At 52.2% G+C, this 20,172-nt stretch overlaps 2 protein-coding genes across 3 annotated transcripts; both read left to right on the top strand.

Moving 5' to 3' along the window:
* Positions 1-13: 13 nt before the first annotated feature.
* Positions 14-10,916, top strand: STYXL1 (serine/threonine/tyrosine interacting like 1). Of its 2 annotated transcripts, XM_075771322.1 has the most exons (10): positions 14-262; positions 1,005-1,066; positions 1,519-1,642; positions 1,988-2,044; positions 2,962-3,107; positions 4,479-4,627; positions 5,721-5,815; positions 7,860-7,969; positions 10,099-10,233; positions 10,657-10,916. In XM_075771322.1, exons 1-9 carry the CDS (start codon positions 160-162, stop codon positions 10,228-10,230), a joined length of 978 nt encoding a protein of 325 aa, XP_075627437.1. In that variant the 5' UTR covers positions 14-159; the 3' UTR covers positions 10,231-10,233; positions 10,657-10,916. The 2 variants fall into 2 exon arrangements, with proteins under 2 accessions (XP_075627437.1, XP_075627438.1); XM_075771323.1 differs by lacking the exon at positions 1,988-2,044 and having other exon boundaries at positions 10,657-10,794.
* A 265-nt stretch (positions 10,917-11,181) lies between these two features.
* TMEM120A (transmembrane protein 120A) lies at positions 11,182-20,069 on the top strand. Its single transcript, XM_075771943.1, has 12 exons — positions 11,182-11,344; positions 13,819-13,937; positions 14,444-14,560; positions 15,027-15,086; positions 15,816-15,911; positions 16,204-16,293; positions 16,702-16,767; positions 17,153-17,214; positions 17,484-17,576; positions 18,323-18,387; positions 19,023-19,091; positions 19,182-20,069. The coding sequence occupies exons 1-12, from the start codon at positions 11,270-11,272 to the stop codon at positions 19,293-19,295; spliced, it is 1,026 nt and encodes a 341-aa protein (XP_075628058.1). The 5' UTR covers positions 11,182-11,269; the 3' UTR covers positions 19,296-20,069.
* The last annotated feature ends 103 nt before the right edge of the window (positions 20,070-20,172 follow it).

The following is a 20,172-nucleotide window of genomic DNA, read 5'->3' as shown; positions in this document are numbered from 1 at the left end:
GCGAGATCTGAATCTGACGTCACCCCCAGTGACCGCCGGGCGTCCCTCCCTAGCAACAAGGGTGTGAGCAGGCCGCGCGCCGCCGTTGCCACGGCAACGGGACGAGGCGAGCTGTAACGATTAGTCGGCGACAATCGCCGGGTCGGAGGTTGGCGCGGGATGGCGGGGATGGTGCTCTGCGAGCCCCGTCACCTCTACAACATCCTCAACCAGCACCGGCGGGTCCCCCGGCTGGCGGAGCCCAACTACCTGTGCCTGCTGGGTGAGGCGGCGGGCGGGAGGCCTGCTGCCCGGCTCTGCCTGGGCAGGTTTCCTGAGGAAACGGGGTTTGTGAGCACACGGTACTGCTTATAATTACTGGGGCCTTGCTGTTGGGGCTTCTCCCACCACGTTTCAGGTGCCGTGACCTGGTACCGCTCTGCCTTTCGTCACATCCGGCTCTTCCTGCTCTGATCCAGTCCAGGGATAAACACTCTCCCCTGCTGCTCCATTGCACAACAATTGCTGATTTGCATTTGCACCTGGCGTAGTGGCAATACATCAAAAAAAGTGTGCCAGATATTGCCATATTGTTAAATGCTTTGGTAAGGGAGTTAGCCAGGTTGGGAGTGGGGCTGGGGTCTTTCCGGTGCCCCTCTCCCCGTCTCTGGGGCAGCACAGAGGCAGGGTGCTGGATGCCGGGAGGTCAGAGCAGGCCCAGTGAGTGGGGGCCAGGCTACGGCACAGAGCAGAGCAGAACGGAGCACGGGACTGGCACGGTGAACGCTGCAGTACCACACTTGGGTCAGGACTGAAGCTGCCGGCAGCACTTGGTGTTACACATGGACTCACATCAGTATTGCCATTCATTATATCCACATCAGAAAGTCTCAGTTTCTAAAAACCTGAATCTCTTTCTGTGGTTGAGGTCAGTGCCTGAATTCCCACTGACTGAATCACAAACCGGATTCCACCTTTAAAGCATCAAATAAGCCAATTGCTCTGTCTTGGTTGGTTTTTTTCAGATGCCCGTACTCAGCGTGAATATGATGAGAGCCATATTATTACAGCACGCCGGATTGAACAGGTGAGGGGATTATCGTTGGTGTAAACCTTCCCTGGATTTAGCAATTAGCAGTGAGCCGCAATTGGTTTAAAACCCAAGGGAATTGTCCCAGCCTCCCCTGCCTGTTCCCTTTCTGCCACTGGGGGGATGTATTCTGTCACAAAGCAAAGGTGGCTTCAGCAGTGGCACATAGGAGCCGTATATCAGGAAAAATATTGCACAAGAACTGACATATTGTAGACTTGTCTCACAAAGGACAGTGTTGGCACCTTTACTGATGTGGCTGATGAAGCAACCCGGTGTAGTTTGTGTCATTTCTGAATTAACTGGGCCTTCAGAGTCAAGTACAGACGTAGTCCCAAACCCATCCCATAGCTATAGAGTAGTAACTTGCAAGATATCGGTAGCGTCAATTCTACACAAGAAAAGTGTGGAGCTGTGCTCCTGATAGGATTCCTCTGTGATTTTGGTAGAGTCCTACGGGGGAGTATCTTGTACCAGATTCTGAGGAGTTGGGGTGTGTCAGATACTGTGTGGTGTATGACTGCGAGACCAGCTCTTTGGACTGTGACTATGAGGAAGAGGAGAAAGAAAAAGGTACTTGTGACCGACCCATGTCAATCAAGACCTCACTGCAGGACAGATATTGTTCCTGTTCCTCATTTAATCTTACGAGTTTATTGCAAGAGATGCAGATTTACCCAATTTTATTTGAAAAACTAACATCTGTGCTATGCCTCTGGTTTTTCGCTGTGTTGCATATGTTATTAAGCTTCAAAAATCCAGATTTTATTTCAAAGCTTCCTGGCAAATCTTGTTCCCTATCTGTGGATTGATCCTTCCAAAGTTCCTTGTCGCATGTGAGGAATGGATTTATATTTTTTTAATTTTATTTTTTTCACATTTCACTGAGATTGGGCTTGTCCAATGATTGCCTTTTAGGGAGCACTGCTTCTTCAGAGATTGAAAACACTGACTCAAATTCCATATGTTCACAGAGTGAGTACTTCCTTCTTTGAGGGTTATAAAAGGCTTTCACATTGTCATATTTAAAAAGACTTAGCTTTAGTGGAGGTGGTGATTTGATGGAGTTCACCGAGAAATTTGAAGAGCTGGAAATTTTTCCATGTAATTGTTCAGTCTTCCTTGAACCATGGAAATGTTTAGCTTTCACGCATCCTTTGGCAAGGAGTTCTGCTGTGTGCAGAACCACCTCTGTATGTTTGTTTGGTTCCTATTAGCTTTATAAAGGCTACTATAGTTTAACCAAAGATTTACATCATTTTTTAAAGAAAATAAACTGTGACCGTAAGGGGAATGAAAAAGCATGTTCACAAATGCTCGGTGGTGAGATATTAGCAAGGGAAGGTGTGAAGAATTACAAGCAGGTTTCTATTGTGCTGCTGTTTCTAATGCAGACACAGCTAGAGGCGAGCAGGATGAATCCCTTGGGAGAAGCAGGGGGAATAGCCATCGCACATAATTTGCTTCACTGAGGGTAGTGTTTAAAACACTTGTGAAGAATTTATTCAAGATACCTCCCTCTTTGCCTAAAGCAGACTAAAGAAAAGGGCCTCCATAAACCCAAGATTATTAGATTTAAATTAATAATACTTCCCTATTATGGGAACTTATTACAAGCATTTCCCAATGAATAATGGGGAGACCTACCTAGACCTACAAAAGAAACCAGGAGAGAAATAAAAGATCAGGACAAGAGGTGAAAAGCAGCATACCTTGTTACTGACCTGCAGCAACAGTTAAAGAACATGTCTAGCGTTTAACAAGGCTTTCTGCAGACCATTAGATGAAATGGAAAGGAGTTTGCTGTCGGTGTCAGTGGGCCAGATTTAACCCCCAGTGCTGATGGAGGGACTCTAAACCTGCCCTGCCAAACAGTTTTTTGATCTCATTAGATGCTGAGGAAGGAACTGCCATCCAATATGCCAGAAGCTTCGAGCAGTTCACCCGCCATCCCGTGCTCATCCTGAGGGGAGGATACAAGCGTTTTTCAGCTTGCTATCATTTTCTGAGGACTCAGAAGATATTGTGGATGCCTCAGGTGAGATGACACTAATTTGCAAGTAGAAGACATTAGCATTCCTGTTCAACTGATGATGGCTAATGAATTCAAGTTAAATGGTGGTGTAAACCTGGTATCAGAGTAATTTCAAACAAATGTAATTTGAATTACTCTCCTTGCCCTGAGTGTCACCACTAATTCTTTTACAGCCACACTTTGCCTTTTTTATCCTTCCTCTATTGCGTGAAAGAAAGCTCATGAAAACAACCTGGGAAGGTTTCTCTGATAACCCCGAAACTGGCCTACAGGAGAGTACAGATAACTAAACAAACAGTAGCAAATGATGAAAAGAAGCAGGTTCCTCTCTTGCACGTGGTTATCTGGGATGTTACACACTAAATGTTTTCAGGCAGAAGTACAATTCCTATCAAGCAGTGTTCCATGTCTATAAAGCTTTTCATTAGGAAGGATCACAAAGCAAGTGCTGGTGCATTGTTTCAACAGGCCCAGAAAGAAAACAGCCATCCACTGGAACACTGGTATCCTAATTGTTTGGTTTCACCTACAAACAATGATCTATTTAGCTTATGAGAAACAATTACCCTTTTTTCACATCCAGGACAGGACCTGAGGCAGGGCGGATTTAGAAGGAGCTGGACAGCAGACAGCATCTCATTGCAACATGTCTTTTGTTTCCGTTGTTCCCGTTCACTTCTAGTTCACATGAAATAGCCCGTGACGCGGTGCTAACCTGTGGGATGCTGCAGTGCAGGAGAGGAAATCAATTCACTTTGTGCTTCTTTGTGAAGGGCAGCAAACTACTGAACTTCCCCATCAGATTCAATCAGACCCAGAGTCCCTCCTTGCCTCTCAGTTTAAGCCGCTGTTCTCTGTTGCTTTAAACTGTCAGGCTGCTGCTTTGTTCTGCTGCAGCATTAGCCCAGTATCAGTTAGGGATGTAAAGGAACTGTTGGCTATTTGTGTATTTTTATTCTCAGACACCGGAAGCAGCTGCGGACTCGTGTTGTGTCACTGTGGGGCACCTGCGGCTCTGCAGGTGGCAGATGATTTCATTTAGCCCTGCAAACAGTTACTGGGAAAAACATCAAATGAATCCGTTATGCTGCAGCCCCTCCAGACAACGTAAAGAATATATGCTGCCTCCTGTTTAGTTAGGATTTGTTTCAAGTAATGCCACAATGACAGCAACGCTGTTAATTATTCTCACTGAATCTAGGAAAGACTTCAATATACAGAAAGTCCAGGTGATTAAATGAATCATTACACAAGAATGTGTCATGGGCTGTTGATTAAGTGTGTGTTCAATTCTTCTCATGACTTCTTGTTTAAGAACTTACCAAGCTAAGAGGAGCAAATACACTCTAAACTGAGCCTATGGTTTCTCTCCAGCAGGAACTAGACAACTTCCAGCCATACCCAGTAGAAATACTGCCTGCAAAGTTATATATGGGCAATTTCAAGCAGGCCTGTGACCAACAAATTCAGAAAGATCTGAAGATCAAAGCACAAGTTAACATCTCTGAACAGCCTGCCACACTGTAAGTTAAATAGTTCGAGGTGTACCCTTGCCAATGTTTGTGTCTGAAAAAAGTGAGGTGGCACAGCACCAGAACCCATTTGCAGAGGAGTCGGTGCCTGTGAACGTCCAAGGCAACCTCTGGTTGGAGGAAAACTGCAGATTTGAGTGCTATTTCATGCTCATTTTTTTGATCTCTACTCCAGAGTTGGCACAGCAGCAACACAGTCCACAGCACTCTACCATGACACGTGTGGCTTAGGTGAGAGGAGGACTGGGAGGCCCTTGGCATTTTGAGTCTATCGCATACCACTATCTTTTGAAAAGGACCTACATCTCTGACTAGCTCTCAGAGCAAAATCTTGCAAACACATCAGTGTAAAAGCTAAATCACCTCAGTTTCACATTGTTGGTCTTCCTTCCTTCCTGCTCTGTCCATGCCATTGTGCTCAGTCTGTAGGCCGTGCTGGAAATGCCATTTCACACAGTGAAAAATCCAGTGGCATTTCTCACGGTGGTGACGAAAGCAAAGTAACAAATCCAGTTACCTACCCCAGTGCATGTGTACCAGCAGACATTTCTCATGCCTTTGGCTCCAGAGGAAAACATCAAAGGTCCCTACACCATGGGTAATCTTCCCATGCCCTCTGCATGATGTGCCTTCACATTCCAGAAACTCCTCACCAACATTTTGCTCCACTAGTTCTCTGAGTTGAGTTCTCTGAGCTTGTGGAAGGAGGAGGATGCTGTTGTAGAAAACCACATGAAGTCAGCTGGGGGGCTTTGTTCACAAAACTGCCAATGCGCAGGCCATGAAGGTACTCTTGCTTTAAGTTCATCTGTTTTCATTACCTCACGGATAAAGGAAGCTGTAGGTTAAGTTAAGACATCAATGCTGACACCATGTGGAATGGAAAATCAGAAATTAAACTGGTTCTGTTTTACAATCACCTCAGTGCCTTACCATAACAAATCCCTTATTATAGTGTTAATGATGACGATGATGAAAAACTCACACATGTAACAGCAAACAAAATTATCAGCTTGCCTCCAACAAACACATTTTTTCAAAGCTGCTTCTCTGGTCCAAGTCATGCTGTCTGCTCCTTTTCCAGGTTTGCAGAAGGCAGCAAATATCTCCATATATCTGTTCCAGATTCACTCAAAGCAGATCTTTTTTCTACCTTTGCCACCATTTGTCATTTCATAGGTGAGTTGTTCCTAATCTGGAATTCCTGAGAGCTTGCTCACTCTGGGATATTAGATGGGAGTGACTGCAATGCACTCCAGCAGGAAGCTTAGACAAGAGGGTCGTAATCTTTCAAGATCAGCATACTCCCAAGTAAGCCCACACCCTAATGGATACCTGATGGACAGAGGAGATTTTACAGGGCATCTGACTCAGATGTTCCTACTCACTTTAAAGAATACCTCCATCTCTGATAATAGTGAGCTTTCCACTAGATCTGAGAAGGCTTTGCTGTAGGATGTCTACCAGGGCTTCATAGGATTCCCTCCTATTCCTTTGTTCTTAAACACAACCCTTTGACTCTTACCAGCCCAAATCTTCAAACACCAGAGCTTTATTTGAACATGAGAGTGACATGCATTGCAGAACTTACCACAAGACACTGCTAATCTTTGTGATTTGCAGTGCAGACCCACCGTAGAGCTGGGGAAGACTTTCAGGTTGGACAGCATAAACCTGCCTTCGGCTGATTACATCAGAGAGGGCAAGAAAAAACATACTCTCCAGCTCAGTGCCTGCAGTAGCACAGCAGACATAGCTCCCGCAGCTCCATCCTGTGATGGTGTTCAACTGTGTTGTTATCTTTAATCACACTTATGAAGCAACACCTGTTACAGACCAAGGCCCTGCTGAGCTGAGTGTTGTACCAGATCCAGAAGCTAAAGACCACCCCATCCCCACAAACCTTATAATACAAAATAAGAAAAGACAACTGAAGACAAACAAAAAACAAGGAAACAATATTTGAGGATATAATTTTGTAGTCCTGAACTGAATTTCATGATTTGCATGCATTGAAACCCAAATACCAAAATCCACTTACTTGCCTTTTATTTTGCCCCAGGTTTTTTCCCACTAGTTCTGCAGAAGAAAACATCTTTCTCACATCAGTTTGTGGAAGTTTCCAAAACACTCTATAAGAGTTTATTAGCTGTAGCTCTTGTGGAAGTGTATACTGTTTACTTGATAGTCTAACTTTTTACTTGACTGTCTAGAGTAGATTACTTAAACTGGAACGGTTATGGGTGAACACTAGACTAAAGCTCTCCACATACTCTCAGAGTAGTTTGGATATCCTCATGCCAGGTGTATGTTGGAGTGAGGCCATTTCTACTCAGGTCTTAGAACAGAACTAGTACCTCATGACAGAAATGTCAGAAAACTCTGTTTTAGTTCCTGAAGAAGAAAACACAAAACCCCACAACCTCTTGACAGCAGTAAAAGAAGAGGCTTTGCCCTATGAATTCTAGAGTTCAGCTGCGGATATTCCAAAAGCATGTCATGCTGTCTGTTCTGGAGAGGGAAGAAAAGAATTCAAAAGGTTATTAATAAAATATAGAATCATTCAAGCATAGTTAGCAGAGTTGATGTGGTTAGGAGCGAGTGACCACATCCTCTTAAAGCCACGTGGGCTTGGCTTTTGTAGAAATTGAGTTTGCTGATCTTAGCAATTTTCACTGCACAGCATCCATCTTAAAAGCATCATAAAACCAGCACCCTAGCTGGCCTGTACATGCTTCCTGCTGGTGATCCCTATGGAGGGGTAAGGGATTTGAAATCTAAGTCCTCTCCAGTTTGAAAGCTGATTCCTCCCAGTTCAGTGTTGAACAGTTTAGGCTTGTGTTCATCAGAAATTTCCATACCTTTAAACCTTTCTGGGAGGAGTTTGAGTAGCTGATGGGATGCTGACCACAGCTGATTGGTCATGGTAGGCCACTTTTCTTCAGTTATCTGATGTAAAGGCGACACTGATCTGTCATGAAGCAGTGACTGGTCACTTGGTTCTGGTCTTCAAAGCCATGTTGTAACTCAGTGGATTTTTAAGAAAGGCAAATTCTTACAGAAACTGTAGCTGGCAGTGCCCATCTGCTGTTGTCAGGGATCATGAGGGTTCCTGTCGCTCAGGCTGCTAGCCTGTCAACTGTCACTGAATTAGAGCTTGACTGTACAATTGGAAGCTTGATTTCCCAGATCACTAATTTGTGATTGGCATTTCTTTACACAGATACTCAGCTGGACCACGGAGCGGTGCTGGTCTTCTCCAGCCTGGGGATAAGCCGGAGCAGCACAGTAACCATGGCCTATCTTATACATTCCTGCCAGTTTTCCCTGAAGGTACATCACTGTCATATTTCCCACAGATACTGGCTGAGTCTGCAGTTTATTTCTGTTTCTGAAGCCTCATTACTGTAGTAATGAGAAAGACTTTATCTGTGGTTTCATGCAGACTATCCACCTGATAATGTAACGGATTCAATTATAGCAGATTGTTTCTTCTTTATACTGCTAAGGACGTGGCTTAGGTGTGATTTTGGATCTGTGACTCCTTACCCTGGCACCTGTGATATTCTTGTATTTCCCTACTTAACTACGGGGCTGTAAAAATAAAGCTATGGTTACAGAACTTAGTATTTCTGCTCTCCTGGATCTGAGAAAGAGAGTATCTGGAAGCTACTGGAGTTAATCCCATGGGGTTACAGGGAAATTCAGAACGCAGTGCTTGCAGGGCTCTGATTTACCACTGGGCTCAGCAGCACTGGCTTCTTCCAAAATCCCATTTTATTTCTCCAGAAGCAATCCTTTCCCACAGGTAGTACTGTAGAGAAATCTGGAATGGGATAATTCTAGCCCAGGAAGGATGTACAGGTTAAATAGCCAGTACACTCTGTTCCATAGCTCTGAATAACGTAAGAAAAAATAATGTGGCCTCTCCCCAGGTGCCAGGCCCCGTTTCACAGGCATCGTGCTGCTGTAGGCACTGTCTCCTGGTGCCTGCTTAGCACAGTTCTCATGGGAACTGAAAGGCGTCTCCTTAAAAATCTTGTCCTTGTTTGGAGTTTCCTCCTTTGGGAGCTTGAAAGGATTGATCCAAGCTTCACTGAAGCTGGGCCTGTATGTAATAATTTAATTGATTTTGTGCAAACATTTACAACATAAGAGGAAATCTACCGTTGCTGTGTGCCAACGGGTAATTTCAGGTTAGGCGTGCCAACAGGGCTGCAGACACAATTTCGTCTTTGCTACTAATGCTGCGTGTGACTGCTCCTGCACACTGATAACCATTCCCTTGCACACTAAATTACTGGAGGTGCTTGCGACGGCAGTGCAAAAGTCAAAGGCTGATCCTTGCAATTTCTCTCAGTTGGTATCAACAGGTTGGTCTCAGCATTTTACTGTGCCAAAAAAAATAAGGAGAAAATGTTGACATGGCAGTGGCGTGCTGCTGGCCTGGGCAATGCTTGCCCACTGTCGGCTGGGCAAAGCTTTCCTGGGGGATTATCCTGGCAGACAAGTTTATTTCTTGCAGACAAAAGCAGTGCAACAGATTTCCGTGTGATCCTTCACCCAATCTAGGCAAAGATCTTTGAAAGCTTCGAAAGACGTGGACATTGCAAAAGAGAGGCAGATTTGGGATGTGCGACCCCTTATTCTATTAGTAAGCGATATGTGAGTAGATCTGTTGAGTTCAGGGGAACTAGAGACATCCACAACATGGGCCCAGAGGAGTAAATATTGGAAGATGAGCCTTGGAGCCTGCAGAATGACTGAGATTAGAAAAACAAACCAATGGAGCGCTATCTTCTAACCTTTGGTCTCATTACGCTTAAGCAATCGTCCAAGTGCAGGGGGCACTCTATTTTTAAAGCAGGAAGATGAGCACTACTGGGCAAACCCAAGGATGCAGCTGGAGTAATGCAAAGTAATGCTGGTGGATCTACCCTGTGTGCAGCAGAGTTCCTCACTGGTTACTTGGAAATAATTAATAATTAAGATGGCTGTAATTAATGCGGTGGGATAACTGGAGTGTCATAGCTGCTCTGCCATATCAGGTCACACCAATCCAGAAACACGATAACCTTTGTTGCTTACCTGTGAATAGCCGATACTTCACTGCTTCGCTTATCATCCATGGCAGAAACAGTATTTTAGGGTAGAATATCCAGGACTGCATTGCTCCATTGGTGCAAAATAACGCAAGAGACCTGCCAGGCAGTGAAAGCAGCCTGAGCTGTCCTCCTATTCAGGAGAGCAGAGTATGAAGGTGACACCTTCTCTGAAGTTCACATCTGGGTCCAGTCTGTCCCTGCTTTGGTAGCCAAAGTCTTATTTGCACGTTCTTGCTGTGCAACACAGGGCGTAAATACAAAGTGTGTTGTCTACAAGTGTAGCTGCTTCGTGTAAATACCCGAGAGTCGCTTTCAGTTCAAATTCCTAACACTTCTTTGCTTTCCCTCTGTTTACAGAGAGCTTGGCACTACGTTCTGAAATGCAAAACGAACATGAGACCACACCGGGGCTTTGTGAAACAGCTCTCAGACTGGGAGACCCAAATCTATGGGACCACGATCACAGACATCTCTGAACCAAATTACTGACAGGTAGCAAAGAGAACACCCAGCAGGGGAAGGCACTTCCCTGTCTGTACCACCATGTCGGTAAAAAGTTACTTGAACTCTGGTTGAAAAATGTCTTAACCTAATGGAAAGGCTTTCATCTTTAGCTCCATATTATTTGGGGTCAAGTTTTGGAGCCATTAGGGGATCTCACCTGTGCTGTAGAAAGTGGCAGTTTGGGGAAAGCAGGTCCTGCGGGATGTGGCCCATGACACACTGCTCGTCTCTTTTGTAAGCGAAGAGAATTATAACTACGTTATCGGGCATACTCCTTACCCCAGGTATGGGGAAGTCATTAGGGTTACCTCTGAAAAGGTTCATCGATCCATAGCCTGGGATGGTAAATTGAGAGTCTGACTGCACCCACGTGCAGCCCGGAGAGGTGACGACAGAATTTCCTCATTTCAGAAGTCCCTCCGCTCTGCGTGTGCCTTCTCAGCTACCCACAGACACGGACACGGCCTCTCGCAGCCTCGCTGGTTGGATTTTCTAGCAAGACCACGCTTCCCACGCGCCACCTGCTCGCACAACACCCAAACCTCTTGGCACGGCTGGTAACGTTAACCATCAATCCTGTTGCGTGACACCTAAACGCAGTACTATCCTCTCTCTTACCGCATTGTGAATTCTTTGTGTTGACATCACAAAATAAAGCATTATAGAAAACGCTCCTGGGCTCTCCATGCACTCTGTGCTAAGGATTTACCGGGGATTTTCACTTTAGACCATCCCCCTCGGTTTGTAATTCAAACAAGCGCGCTCAGGGACGGAGCTAGCCAGCCTTTACCCTTCAAGCTTCAAAGAGCCTTGTGCGCCCGGGAAAGGTCTGTGAGTTTTATTTTCTTGTTTTTAATCCCTCCTTATTCCAGGATACCGTTTACAAGGAAAACCGGACCAAGCCTCTCCCCGCCCCTATCCCGCCCCCAGCGGGGCGTGCCCGGAAGCGGGGCGGGAGGCGGGGGCCGCCCGGGGCAGCCCAGTGCCGCGGCCCGGGGGCCGCTCGCCCGCCGCCATCGTCGCCATGGCCTGCGGCGTCTCGGCCGCCGAGTGCCTGCGGGAGTGGGAGGAGCTGCAGGACGGCTACCAGCGCATCCAGGTACCGCCGCAACCCGCCGGCTCCGGGGCCCGAGGAGAAGCCGGGTCGTTTCCCCCGGGAAGACCCCCCCCCCCCCCCCCCCGGCCCAGGAGCGGTGACCTCGGACACCGGTTGGGCAACCGCCGGTCGGGGCCGAGCGCACCGGGACGGGTCTGCGATTGCGTCAGGGCTCGGCCCGGCCCCGAAACGCCGCGGGGAAGGGAGCGCTAAGCTCTGCCGGGGCAGCGTTCGGACGAGGGACCCTCCGGGGCACCCCGGCGTTACTGTCACCGGGGGCGAAGGCTCCTCCGTGGAGGCGGCGGGTGTCCCGGCAGCATCCCTGCCGGGTGCCGGGGGCAGCCGGGGTCCCCCTCTTTGGATTTCGGTGGCTTTTCCCCGTGTGCTCCTGCCCCAGCCCTCGGTCGCGAGTCATAAATGAGCCCTTGTGCTTCTGGGCAAAGTGTTTCCGAGCAGGGCAGGGGTGCCAGGCTGTGCCGGGCGCTGCCATGGGCCTCGCCTGGACCTGGGGCTTTGGCCAGAGCCGGGACTTTCCAGGGCTGGTCAATCTAATGATCCAGCCTGCGACGGACATAGCGTGGAGACACAAGTTGTCCAGGTTTTTAAAGGCTAGGAGGGGGGAGCGGCACCGTCTGATGCGGCACGGCCGGGAAGGAGGTGTGCAGATGCTGTTTTATGCTCCTTATCGCTCCTCTAAGCCAGCCAGCAGAGCGGAGGCAGCCAGGAATCCGGTCACACTACAGCCGGGCCCCTTGTCCCGCCAGCCTGCTTCCCTTGACCCCAGGACACCCTCCCTCCGGTGCTCCCTCACCCGCTGGGGCGGGCTGGCGGCTCTGTGCCAAGAAGGTGACTGGTATCAGAGATGTTTCCACCTGCTTTGTGTAATCCCCAGGGCGCTTGCTGCTGGGGGAAGGAGTGGGCAGCGTTCAGCTCAGACAGGGGTCACCCAGGGAAAGGGTTGGCTAACCGTCTTCTGCTGTGGTTCAGATCAATCAGCGCATCTGCACCAGTTCCCTTTCCCCTTCCTTCCCCCCTGGGAGCAGGGCGAAGCGGATGTTGTTGCGGACACGTCATGGCTGTGCCCAGATCTGGGGCAAGGGAGGTTTTGAGAAACCTCCTCTTGCTCCACAGGGGTTGCGTGGATGTCCTGGGTCGTCTGCTTTGAACTCTGCACGCAGCTGCGCAGCGCTGGCCCTCGTGGCGTGACGACTCTTTCCTTTGGAAATCTTCTCCTGGGGTGGCTCCTGCTCCAGGCTGTGTCCGAGCGTGGTGCTCGGATGGTGTACGGAGCAGCAGGACCCGGGCTGGCACCGCTGAAGGAACGGTCACAAAAGCCGCTTGCTGTCAGTTAACTCCAGAGCAAGAGAAGGAGGTGACGCCAGATGGGAGCAGGAAAGCGTGATGGTTGAGCAGGGAACGTCCTGTGAGAGATCAGGGCCATAAATCACTGCTAGGGGAGCCGGGGCTATCTGGGATCCGTTCCCACCCTGCCGCTGCTTGTCACTGGAAGGAGAATGAGTTCTTTCCCTCCTCTGTGTCTTGGTTTCACCTTTCTCCTTTGGGAACAGCTTTGAGATCTGCTGATAAAGTGCTTGATAAGAGCTATGGAGGCTAAAATGTGTGTGCGTCAAGGTCTGGTCCAAGGGTTGTTGTGAGCAGCATTTAATTCCCTGGTGGAGGTGGCGTTCAGACTGCCCATGGTCAAGGTGAGGCTGTTTTCCAGCTGACCTGGACAAGAAGGAGCATTGATCCAGCATGCTCTCTTCTTTCCTTTCTAAATATAGCAGAAGAATGGCATCTAGCCTTACCCAGGTGCGGTTGGGTTACTGTCGCACGAGGAGCGGGGCAGTTGGCCGCAGCCCCGCTGCAAGTCTGTCCTCTTTGTGCGCGCTCATTGACAGGCTCCTTCCAGCTTCTCTGGGGGGCTCAGGATGGAGCCCCAGAGCCACCAGTCAGGGCAGCGGCAGGCACAGCACGAACCTCCAGGCAGAGAGAGCCGCTCGTCCCATCGCAGCAGTCACAGCCACCGCTCCTGGGTGGCTGTGGCCCTCAGTTGTAGCCCTGGCCCCAGCAGCAGTTTTTCCCCGAGTCTTGCCTATCCCCTATGCTGCAGTCAATGGTTTCCCAACCACGGGAGCATCCCCAGAGCAGGACCCCATTGCTGGCTGGATTTTCACAGCCCACAGCTGTGACCAGGCTGTGCCGTAGGGATGTGCCTGCACCTGTAGATAACTTCCTTGGGATTGGGGATGGACATCCCCAGCAGCTGCTTCTGCCCCCATGGAAGCAGGGATGGCTGCAGGCTGTCCCCAAACACCCTTGGTCTTCTGCAACCACCTCTTGTCTTACCCAGCTGCTGTGCAGGTGAAGTTAGAGACAGTTTTTAACAGATGCATCAACAGATGCACCCACAAGGGACCCAAGGACAGGGATGGCTGGGCAGGCAGCTGTAATGTGTGCTGGTCTCTCCTTTCCAGGATAATCACAAGCTGTACAAGCAGAAACTTGAGGAGCTAACCAAGCTCCAGGACGGGATCTCCAGCTCCATCGCACGGCAGAAGAAGCGGCTGAAGGAGCTGTCATTGTCCCTTAAAAAGTAAGTTGGTGTCCTGCGACAGCACGGGCCAGGCTGGCTGGGGAGAGCAGCAAGGATGGGGCTGTTGAACTCCTCTCACGGCTCTTCTCCAATACAAACCTGACTGCAGCCTCATTAATGGCAAAGTGCTGTGAAGATCTGGACTCCCCCAGGCAGATCTTCTTCAGCTTCCCTTTCCTCTGCCCCGATTTGTGCCTTGTTTGCAGTTCAGAGCTTGCAAGGGCTTTGCAGGCAACTTGAACTGTCCCCCTCCCACACAAAGCTCTCTACATCCTTCCTCGAGGGCGAGGAGACCCATCCGGTCTCACTCTCATTCCTCCTTCCTTTTCTTGAGCAACATCTCACCCCGACAGAGGAGCTCACCATGCAGATGGAGTCGTGGACTTGCCTCCAGTCCATCTTCCCTGTCCTTGGGGTGTCCTTGTCTGAGACACGGTCCTGTATCAGGTGCCACACGTGCCGTTTGTGTTACGGTGTCTATCCTAACGCCTGTGTTTCCTCCCCAGATGCAAAGCCCATGTGAGCCCCGAACAGCAGGAGTCCATCCAAGAGACCCAGAGCCTCATAAAAGAGAGGCAGAACGTTTTCTTTGAGATGGAGGCCTATCTGCCAAAGAAGAACGGGTAAGAGGCGCCTCATCTCTGGGTGAAACACCACGTCCTCCCTCCACGTCCCTGCGGCCCTAACGCTGCAAGGCACAAACCTTCTGTCACCCTGCTCCCGCAGTGTCACAGCCGTGCTGCTCCGCTTGGGCTCCCCGCAGGACACCTGGGCAGGTGCCAGGCTGAGCTCTGCAGCGCTGCCCTCATCCCCCCTCGCTCCTCTGCCTGCTTGTGGCCTTCACCTGCCCTTGAACGGCAGCCATGTATGGGGGGGGAGCCCCGGCAAACACCCCGGGTGCCCACGGGAGGTGGGGGGTGTGCTTGGCCGCCCAACCCCCTGCCCTTGGGAGGAGATGCCAGAGCGTTTGTGCCAGTCACACCTCCTGGCAGCTTCGAGTGGAAAACAGCTGGGGGCTCGTTCCTGGCCCCGCGGGAACTGCCAGCTCCCGGGCAGGCACCCGTCCTAACGCCTCTGCTCTCTCCCCAGGTTGTATCTGAGTCTGGTGCTCGGGAATGTGAACGTCACGCTGCTCAGCAAGCAGGCCAAGTACGGTTCTCTCCTCACTGCTGCCCTGTGCTTTGCCGGGCTTGGGATCCCAGGAAACAACAACAGCTCCCGGGCTGAGCCGCTGCACGTGCAAACACGTGGCTGGCTTGACCAGCCTGGTGCAGGTTCCCTTCCTGGGCTGTCCCCTGCTTCCTTTCCCAGAATCGGCTGACTCCTCGACTCCCCCTTATGCTCTGCCACCGAGCTGGGATGGACCGTTAGCTCTGAGAAACCAAATAGGATCCTCCACTGAAGCCGTGTCTGGGTGTCCCCTGTGTTAGGAACTTCCAGGAGAGACAGACTCGTGCAGCCGCTGGCGAGCCCCCTGCTCTTCCCTTGGGGAAATGCTAACGGCCAGTTTTGGCCCACGAGAGCCCCCCCATGCTGGGACACTAATGCCAGAGGTGCCCAGCCAGACAGCCCCTGTCCCCCTCCCTCTGTTCCCTGGGCCTCCCCTTGGAGAGCTGCACAGACCCCAGTCTGCCCAGCTTCCCTGGAGTCCTCTGGGCCACCCGCCAGGCTGGTGTGGTTTGGGGTGTCTTCAAGGTGTCTCACCTGTGTGAAAGCAGCCTGGTGTGCTCTTTCAGAAATACCCAAGAGATGAGGTTTTTCCTGAGCACGTCCCAGAGGTTCCCAATGGAACATCACTTTTGTCCAGCCAGGTGGGACGGGAGGACACAGACTTCAGCAGCCATCTTGCTCTAAGCCCGTCCTTGTGCTTCCCTGCAGGTTTGCCTATAAAGATGAGTATGAAAAGTTCAAGCTCTACCTCACCATCATCTTACTCATTGTTTCCTTCTCCTGTCGGTTCCTTCTCAACTCCAGGTGAGTCTGACTTGGATGCTGGGCAGAGATCTCCTTCCAGGGCCTCTGTGTCCTCCTCTCCTACCCGGGAAGGTCCAGAGCTGAACAGGAGATCCTGACAAAGGATCTGGCCACTGCCCTGGAGGTGGGGTGGCTTCTGTGGCTGCTGCAGTCTTGCTGTGGCCGTGGTGGAGAAGCAGGTGTCCTCTGTCTGCGGGGGGGGGGGAGCATTCTGCAGCGATGGCTGTCTCGGGGCCTGTGCCCCCAACGCATGGGTGCTGCCACCTTTATACCCTGCTTTGTTTGATACCAGGGTGACAGATGCCGTCTTTAACTTCCTCCTGGTGTGGTACTACTGCACCCTCACCATCCGGGAGAGCATCTTGATCAACAACGGATCCAAGTGAGTCCCCTTGGGCTCGGGGAGGGGGGCATGCAGCAAGTTGGTCCTTCTCTGCAAGGCCGGGGAGTTGAGACCCACCATGTAGCTCCACGCTTCCCAAGGGAGCAGCTCCCTCCTACTCAGGGTGTGTAGCAAACCCTGCTAATGAGCTGTGCGGAGCGGGAGGAACTCCCTGTGCGGAGGTGGTGCGGGAAGGTGGAGCAGCAGTTGGAAGGGCCCCGGGTGCTGCCTGGACCGGAGGTGCTGGGTCCTGCTCCACACACGGCCATTTCATAACCAGCCCTGCTCCTGCCTTGCCCTGAGAGCTGGAGGGCGGCTGGCGCTGGGCTGGCTCTGCTCTCCTGGCATGCACTTGGGTCTCAAGTCATGCTCAAGACCTGATGTCCCTTCTCTGTGTCTGCCTTCCAGAATCAAAGGCTGGTGGGTTTTCCATCACTACATCTCCACCTTCCTCTCGGGTGTCATGCTGACGTGGTAAGGCTGTGTCCCCTCATGTCTTGGGTACAGAGATGCCGGCCTGTTAGGCTGTGGCCAGCTCAAAGGTGCCTTTGCTGCCCGAACCCATGGCCACATCCTGCTCTGTGGATGTTGGGGTCTAACAGGCAACTCCACACGTTCCTCACCGGGCCCAAGCACCCTAAACAAAAGCAGCTGTCGGCACCTTTGTGCAGCAGGCAGGGTCCCTGGGCTGGGAAACACCATTCCCTGGGTTGCAGTTCTGGTGGAAGGGCTGGCTCAAAGCCCTGTTTCGTTGGGAGCTGGGGGAGGCAGCGGTGCCCTTACCCAGCTGTGAGGCAGGCAGGGCTGGCAGCGTCCCCTCTCAGCCCCACGTTCCCCAGCCAGCGTTGTCTCTCCGCAGGCCGGATGGTCTCATGTACCAGATGTTCAGGAACCAGTTCCTCTCCTTCTCCATGTACCAGAGTAAGTGCTGCCGTGTGTGCTGGGGCAGGGGCTGGGACCACCGTTGGCCTCGGGGGCTGAGCACACCTGCCTGGCTCTGCAACACACGGAGACGTGGCTGTAGCTGCTCACAGCTCTCGGCTCGCCTGGGTTTTCCCTTGGCCTCTGTCCTGCCCTCCTCCGCCCTGGCACTGGGATGGTCTTTGCATGCAGAGTGGTCTCAGAGCCGATGCTGGGGCCAGGGGATGATGCCTGGGCATCTGCTGACCACACCCGTGCTCCCCTTGCAGGCTTTGTGCAGTTCCTCCAGTACTACTATCAGAGCGGGTGCTTGTACCGGCTGCGAGCGCTGGGCGAGAGGCACAACATGGATCTGACTGTGGGTAAGCTGGGATCTTCCCTTACTGGTCACCCAAGTCCAACTGGACCTGCTGTTGCCACAGGGCCCGTGGCTGCTGGCAGCCTCCCTCCCAGTACCAGACCGGTGCTCAGCTAACGGGGAGCTCTGGTTTCTCTTAAAGACAATGGTGACAGTTATTTTTGTTTTGAGGTCAGTTTGACTGTGGCTTATCAGTGGCAGATACGGTAAAAGCTACAAATAAAGCCAGAGCCCCAAAAGCAGCATGAGCTGTGAGGCAGCAGCACCAGGGAGATACTCTGTCCCGTAGGCTGGACACCCTCCTCCTCCTGCTCTCCTGGGGGCCACCAGCCCGCCGCTGGCTCCCTTGGGATGCAAGATAGCAGCAGATGTGGCTGCTGGCATCCGAGCTTCCCCCAGGAAGCTGCTTCACGGAGAGAAGGCCTCCCTCCAGCACCCCACGTACCTGTGGGCTGCCACCTCCCCAGCCCCTGCCACACCAAGTGCTCGGCCTGAGGGACAGCGGCTGCGGGCGAGGGCAGCTCTCTCCTCTGGAGAGGCCCACGTTAGCCTAGGGCTAGGAGTCCCTGCCGCAGTCCTCCCAGCGAGTACAAGCGCCTGCAGCAAGGCTGTGTTAGCCTGGCAGGACCCCCTTGACCCGGCATGGGATGGTCACTGAACCCCCATGACCCTGACCTTGGGAGCTGGGCTCCATCTGCTCCCCCAGCAGGCATGTTCTCTGGTCCCCACACAAACCTTCATCCTTTGCAGAGGGCTTCCAGTCCTGGATGTGGAGAGGCCTCACGTTCCTGCTTCCCTTCCTCTTCTTTGGGCAGGTGAGTGGGCACCAATGGAGTAAGAGGCTGGAGCCTCAGGTGGGAGTAGATCATGCTGTACTCCCGGCTGCGCTGGGCAGCCTGGACATCACCCAGGTCCCTGCAGGCTGCTGCAGCCACGCAGTACGGAGACCAGGGGCAGGGAAATGCTTTGAACAAATGCTGAGCCTCTTCCTCCAAAGCACCCACCTCCGCGATTTGGCTAGTGAGATGGGGAGGACCTGGGGGGCTGCTGGTAGTCCTGCTGAGTGCTCAAGTGATGTGCAAAGTACAGCCGAGGTGCTGGCCCTGAGAACCTTTCCAAACCCCTTCCTGAGCTTCAGCTCCTGAGCTGCTGCTGCCAAAGGTCCGGTTCTTCCCTGGTCAGCTCATTTCAGCTGATGGCCAAAAGCAGGAGGCTGGTCTGAGGTTTTCTCCTGGCTGCTGGGCTCCAGGAGGTGGCAAGAAAGGGGGAGATGGCCCAGCTGGGGTCCTCTGGCCCCAAGCCTGGAGGGGGTTTCACTCCGTGCTGGGGCAGGCTGGCCTTGCACGAGGTCTGCGTGGGGTTTGTGCCTGGAGGGAGCAGCTGGATGAGCGTCAGCATGGGGTTGAGCCTCTGAAAGCAGAAATTCCCCTAAATGTCCTCTATCCTGCAGTTCTGGCAGCTCTACAACGCTGTCACCCTCTTCCGCATGATCCAGCACCCAGAATGCAAGGAGTGGCAGGTAAGGGGGGTCCCAGGCAGCTGCTCTGGGGAGAGGGGGGTGTCCCAGGCAGGTCCCTCCTGCTGATTCATGCCTCTGTGGCTCCTGCAGGTCCTCATGTGCGGCCTCCCCTTCTTCATCCTCTTCCTGGGGAACTTCTTCACCACCCTTCGCGTGGTCCACCAGAAGTTTCAGAACAAGAACAAAGACACGAAGCGGAATTGATGGGGGGGGGAAGGGAAATCAGCGTGGGGGCCAGGACTGTTTCTCCCCACCAGCTCCATCTCCCATTCCCACCTCCTCCATGCCATCTGGACTCTGCTGTCTCACCCCGTTCCTTGGAAGCCTGAGCGGAGGACAGAGCTCGGGGCCTGCTCCCAAATAGACTGCGTGTTCACTGCGGTGCTGGATCCCTGCCTGAGTCCCTCACCTGGAGGCAGGAGCACCCTGCAACTCCTCCAGAGCAGAGCAGGGGGGCTGGGGCAGCTGCTCCCCTTCCCTGTGCCCTGAAGACATTTACTGGGATGGTTCTCCTGGGCCAAGCCCAGCTCTGCCAGCCCTCCCCACCCCGCTGCAGGCAGGGGGCAGCCCGGGGTGCCTGGCTTGCAGCAGCTCCCCTGGGACAAAAGCAGGGTCCAGGGCTGACAGCTGCCTCTCACGCTCGGCTCCTGGGACAGCCAGGCCAGCCCCTGCATGCTGAAGGCAGAGGTAGAGAGGCCCTCATCACCTGCACGCAATCGCTGCCCCCCCCCCAGCCCTGTTTTCAAGGGCAGGTGGCTCCCAGGGGGTGTCATACCCCGGTTCCTCCTCCACCTTCAAGCTGAGGGTGCTGAGGTGAAGGAACTGTGGCACCGAAGGGGTAGGAGCACCATGAGCCTGAACCAGGCTGTGCAGACTGCTGGAGCTGTGCAGACAGCACCCTCGTCTCACATCGCTGGAGGACGCACGGGTCTAAAATAAAGGGAAGGTGCTGCCTCGGGTCGCCGGGGTGGTCTTGGACCAGCTTGTCTGCTCTGCGGTTTTGGCTTGTCTGGCAGTGGGCTCTGCCACACCGTGTTGGGGAGGGAAGAAAAGCCATCTCCAAGTGCGCAGTGGGGAGGGG

This window comes from Balearica regulorum, chromosome 19 (genome assembly GCF_011004875.1).
Source record: "Balearica regulorum gibbericeps isolate bBalReg1 chromosome 19, bBalReg1.pri, whole genome shotgun sequence".
NCBI classification, from domain to species: domain Eukaryota; kingdom Metazoa; phylum Chordata; class Aves; order Gruiformes; family Gruidae; genus Balearica; species Balearica regulorum.
This window is presented reverse-complemented; position numbering and strand designations above follow the sequence as displayed.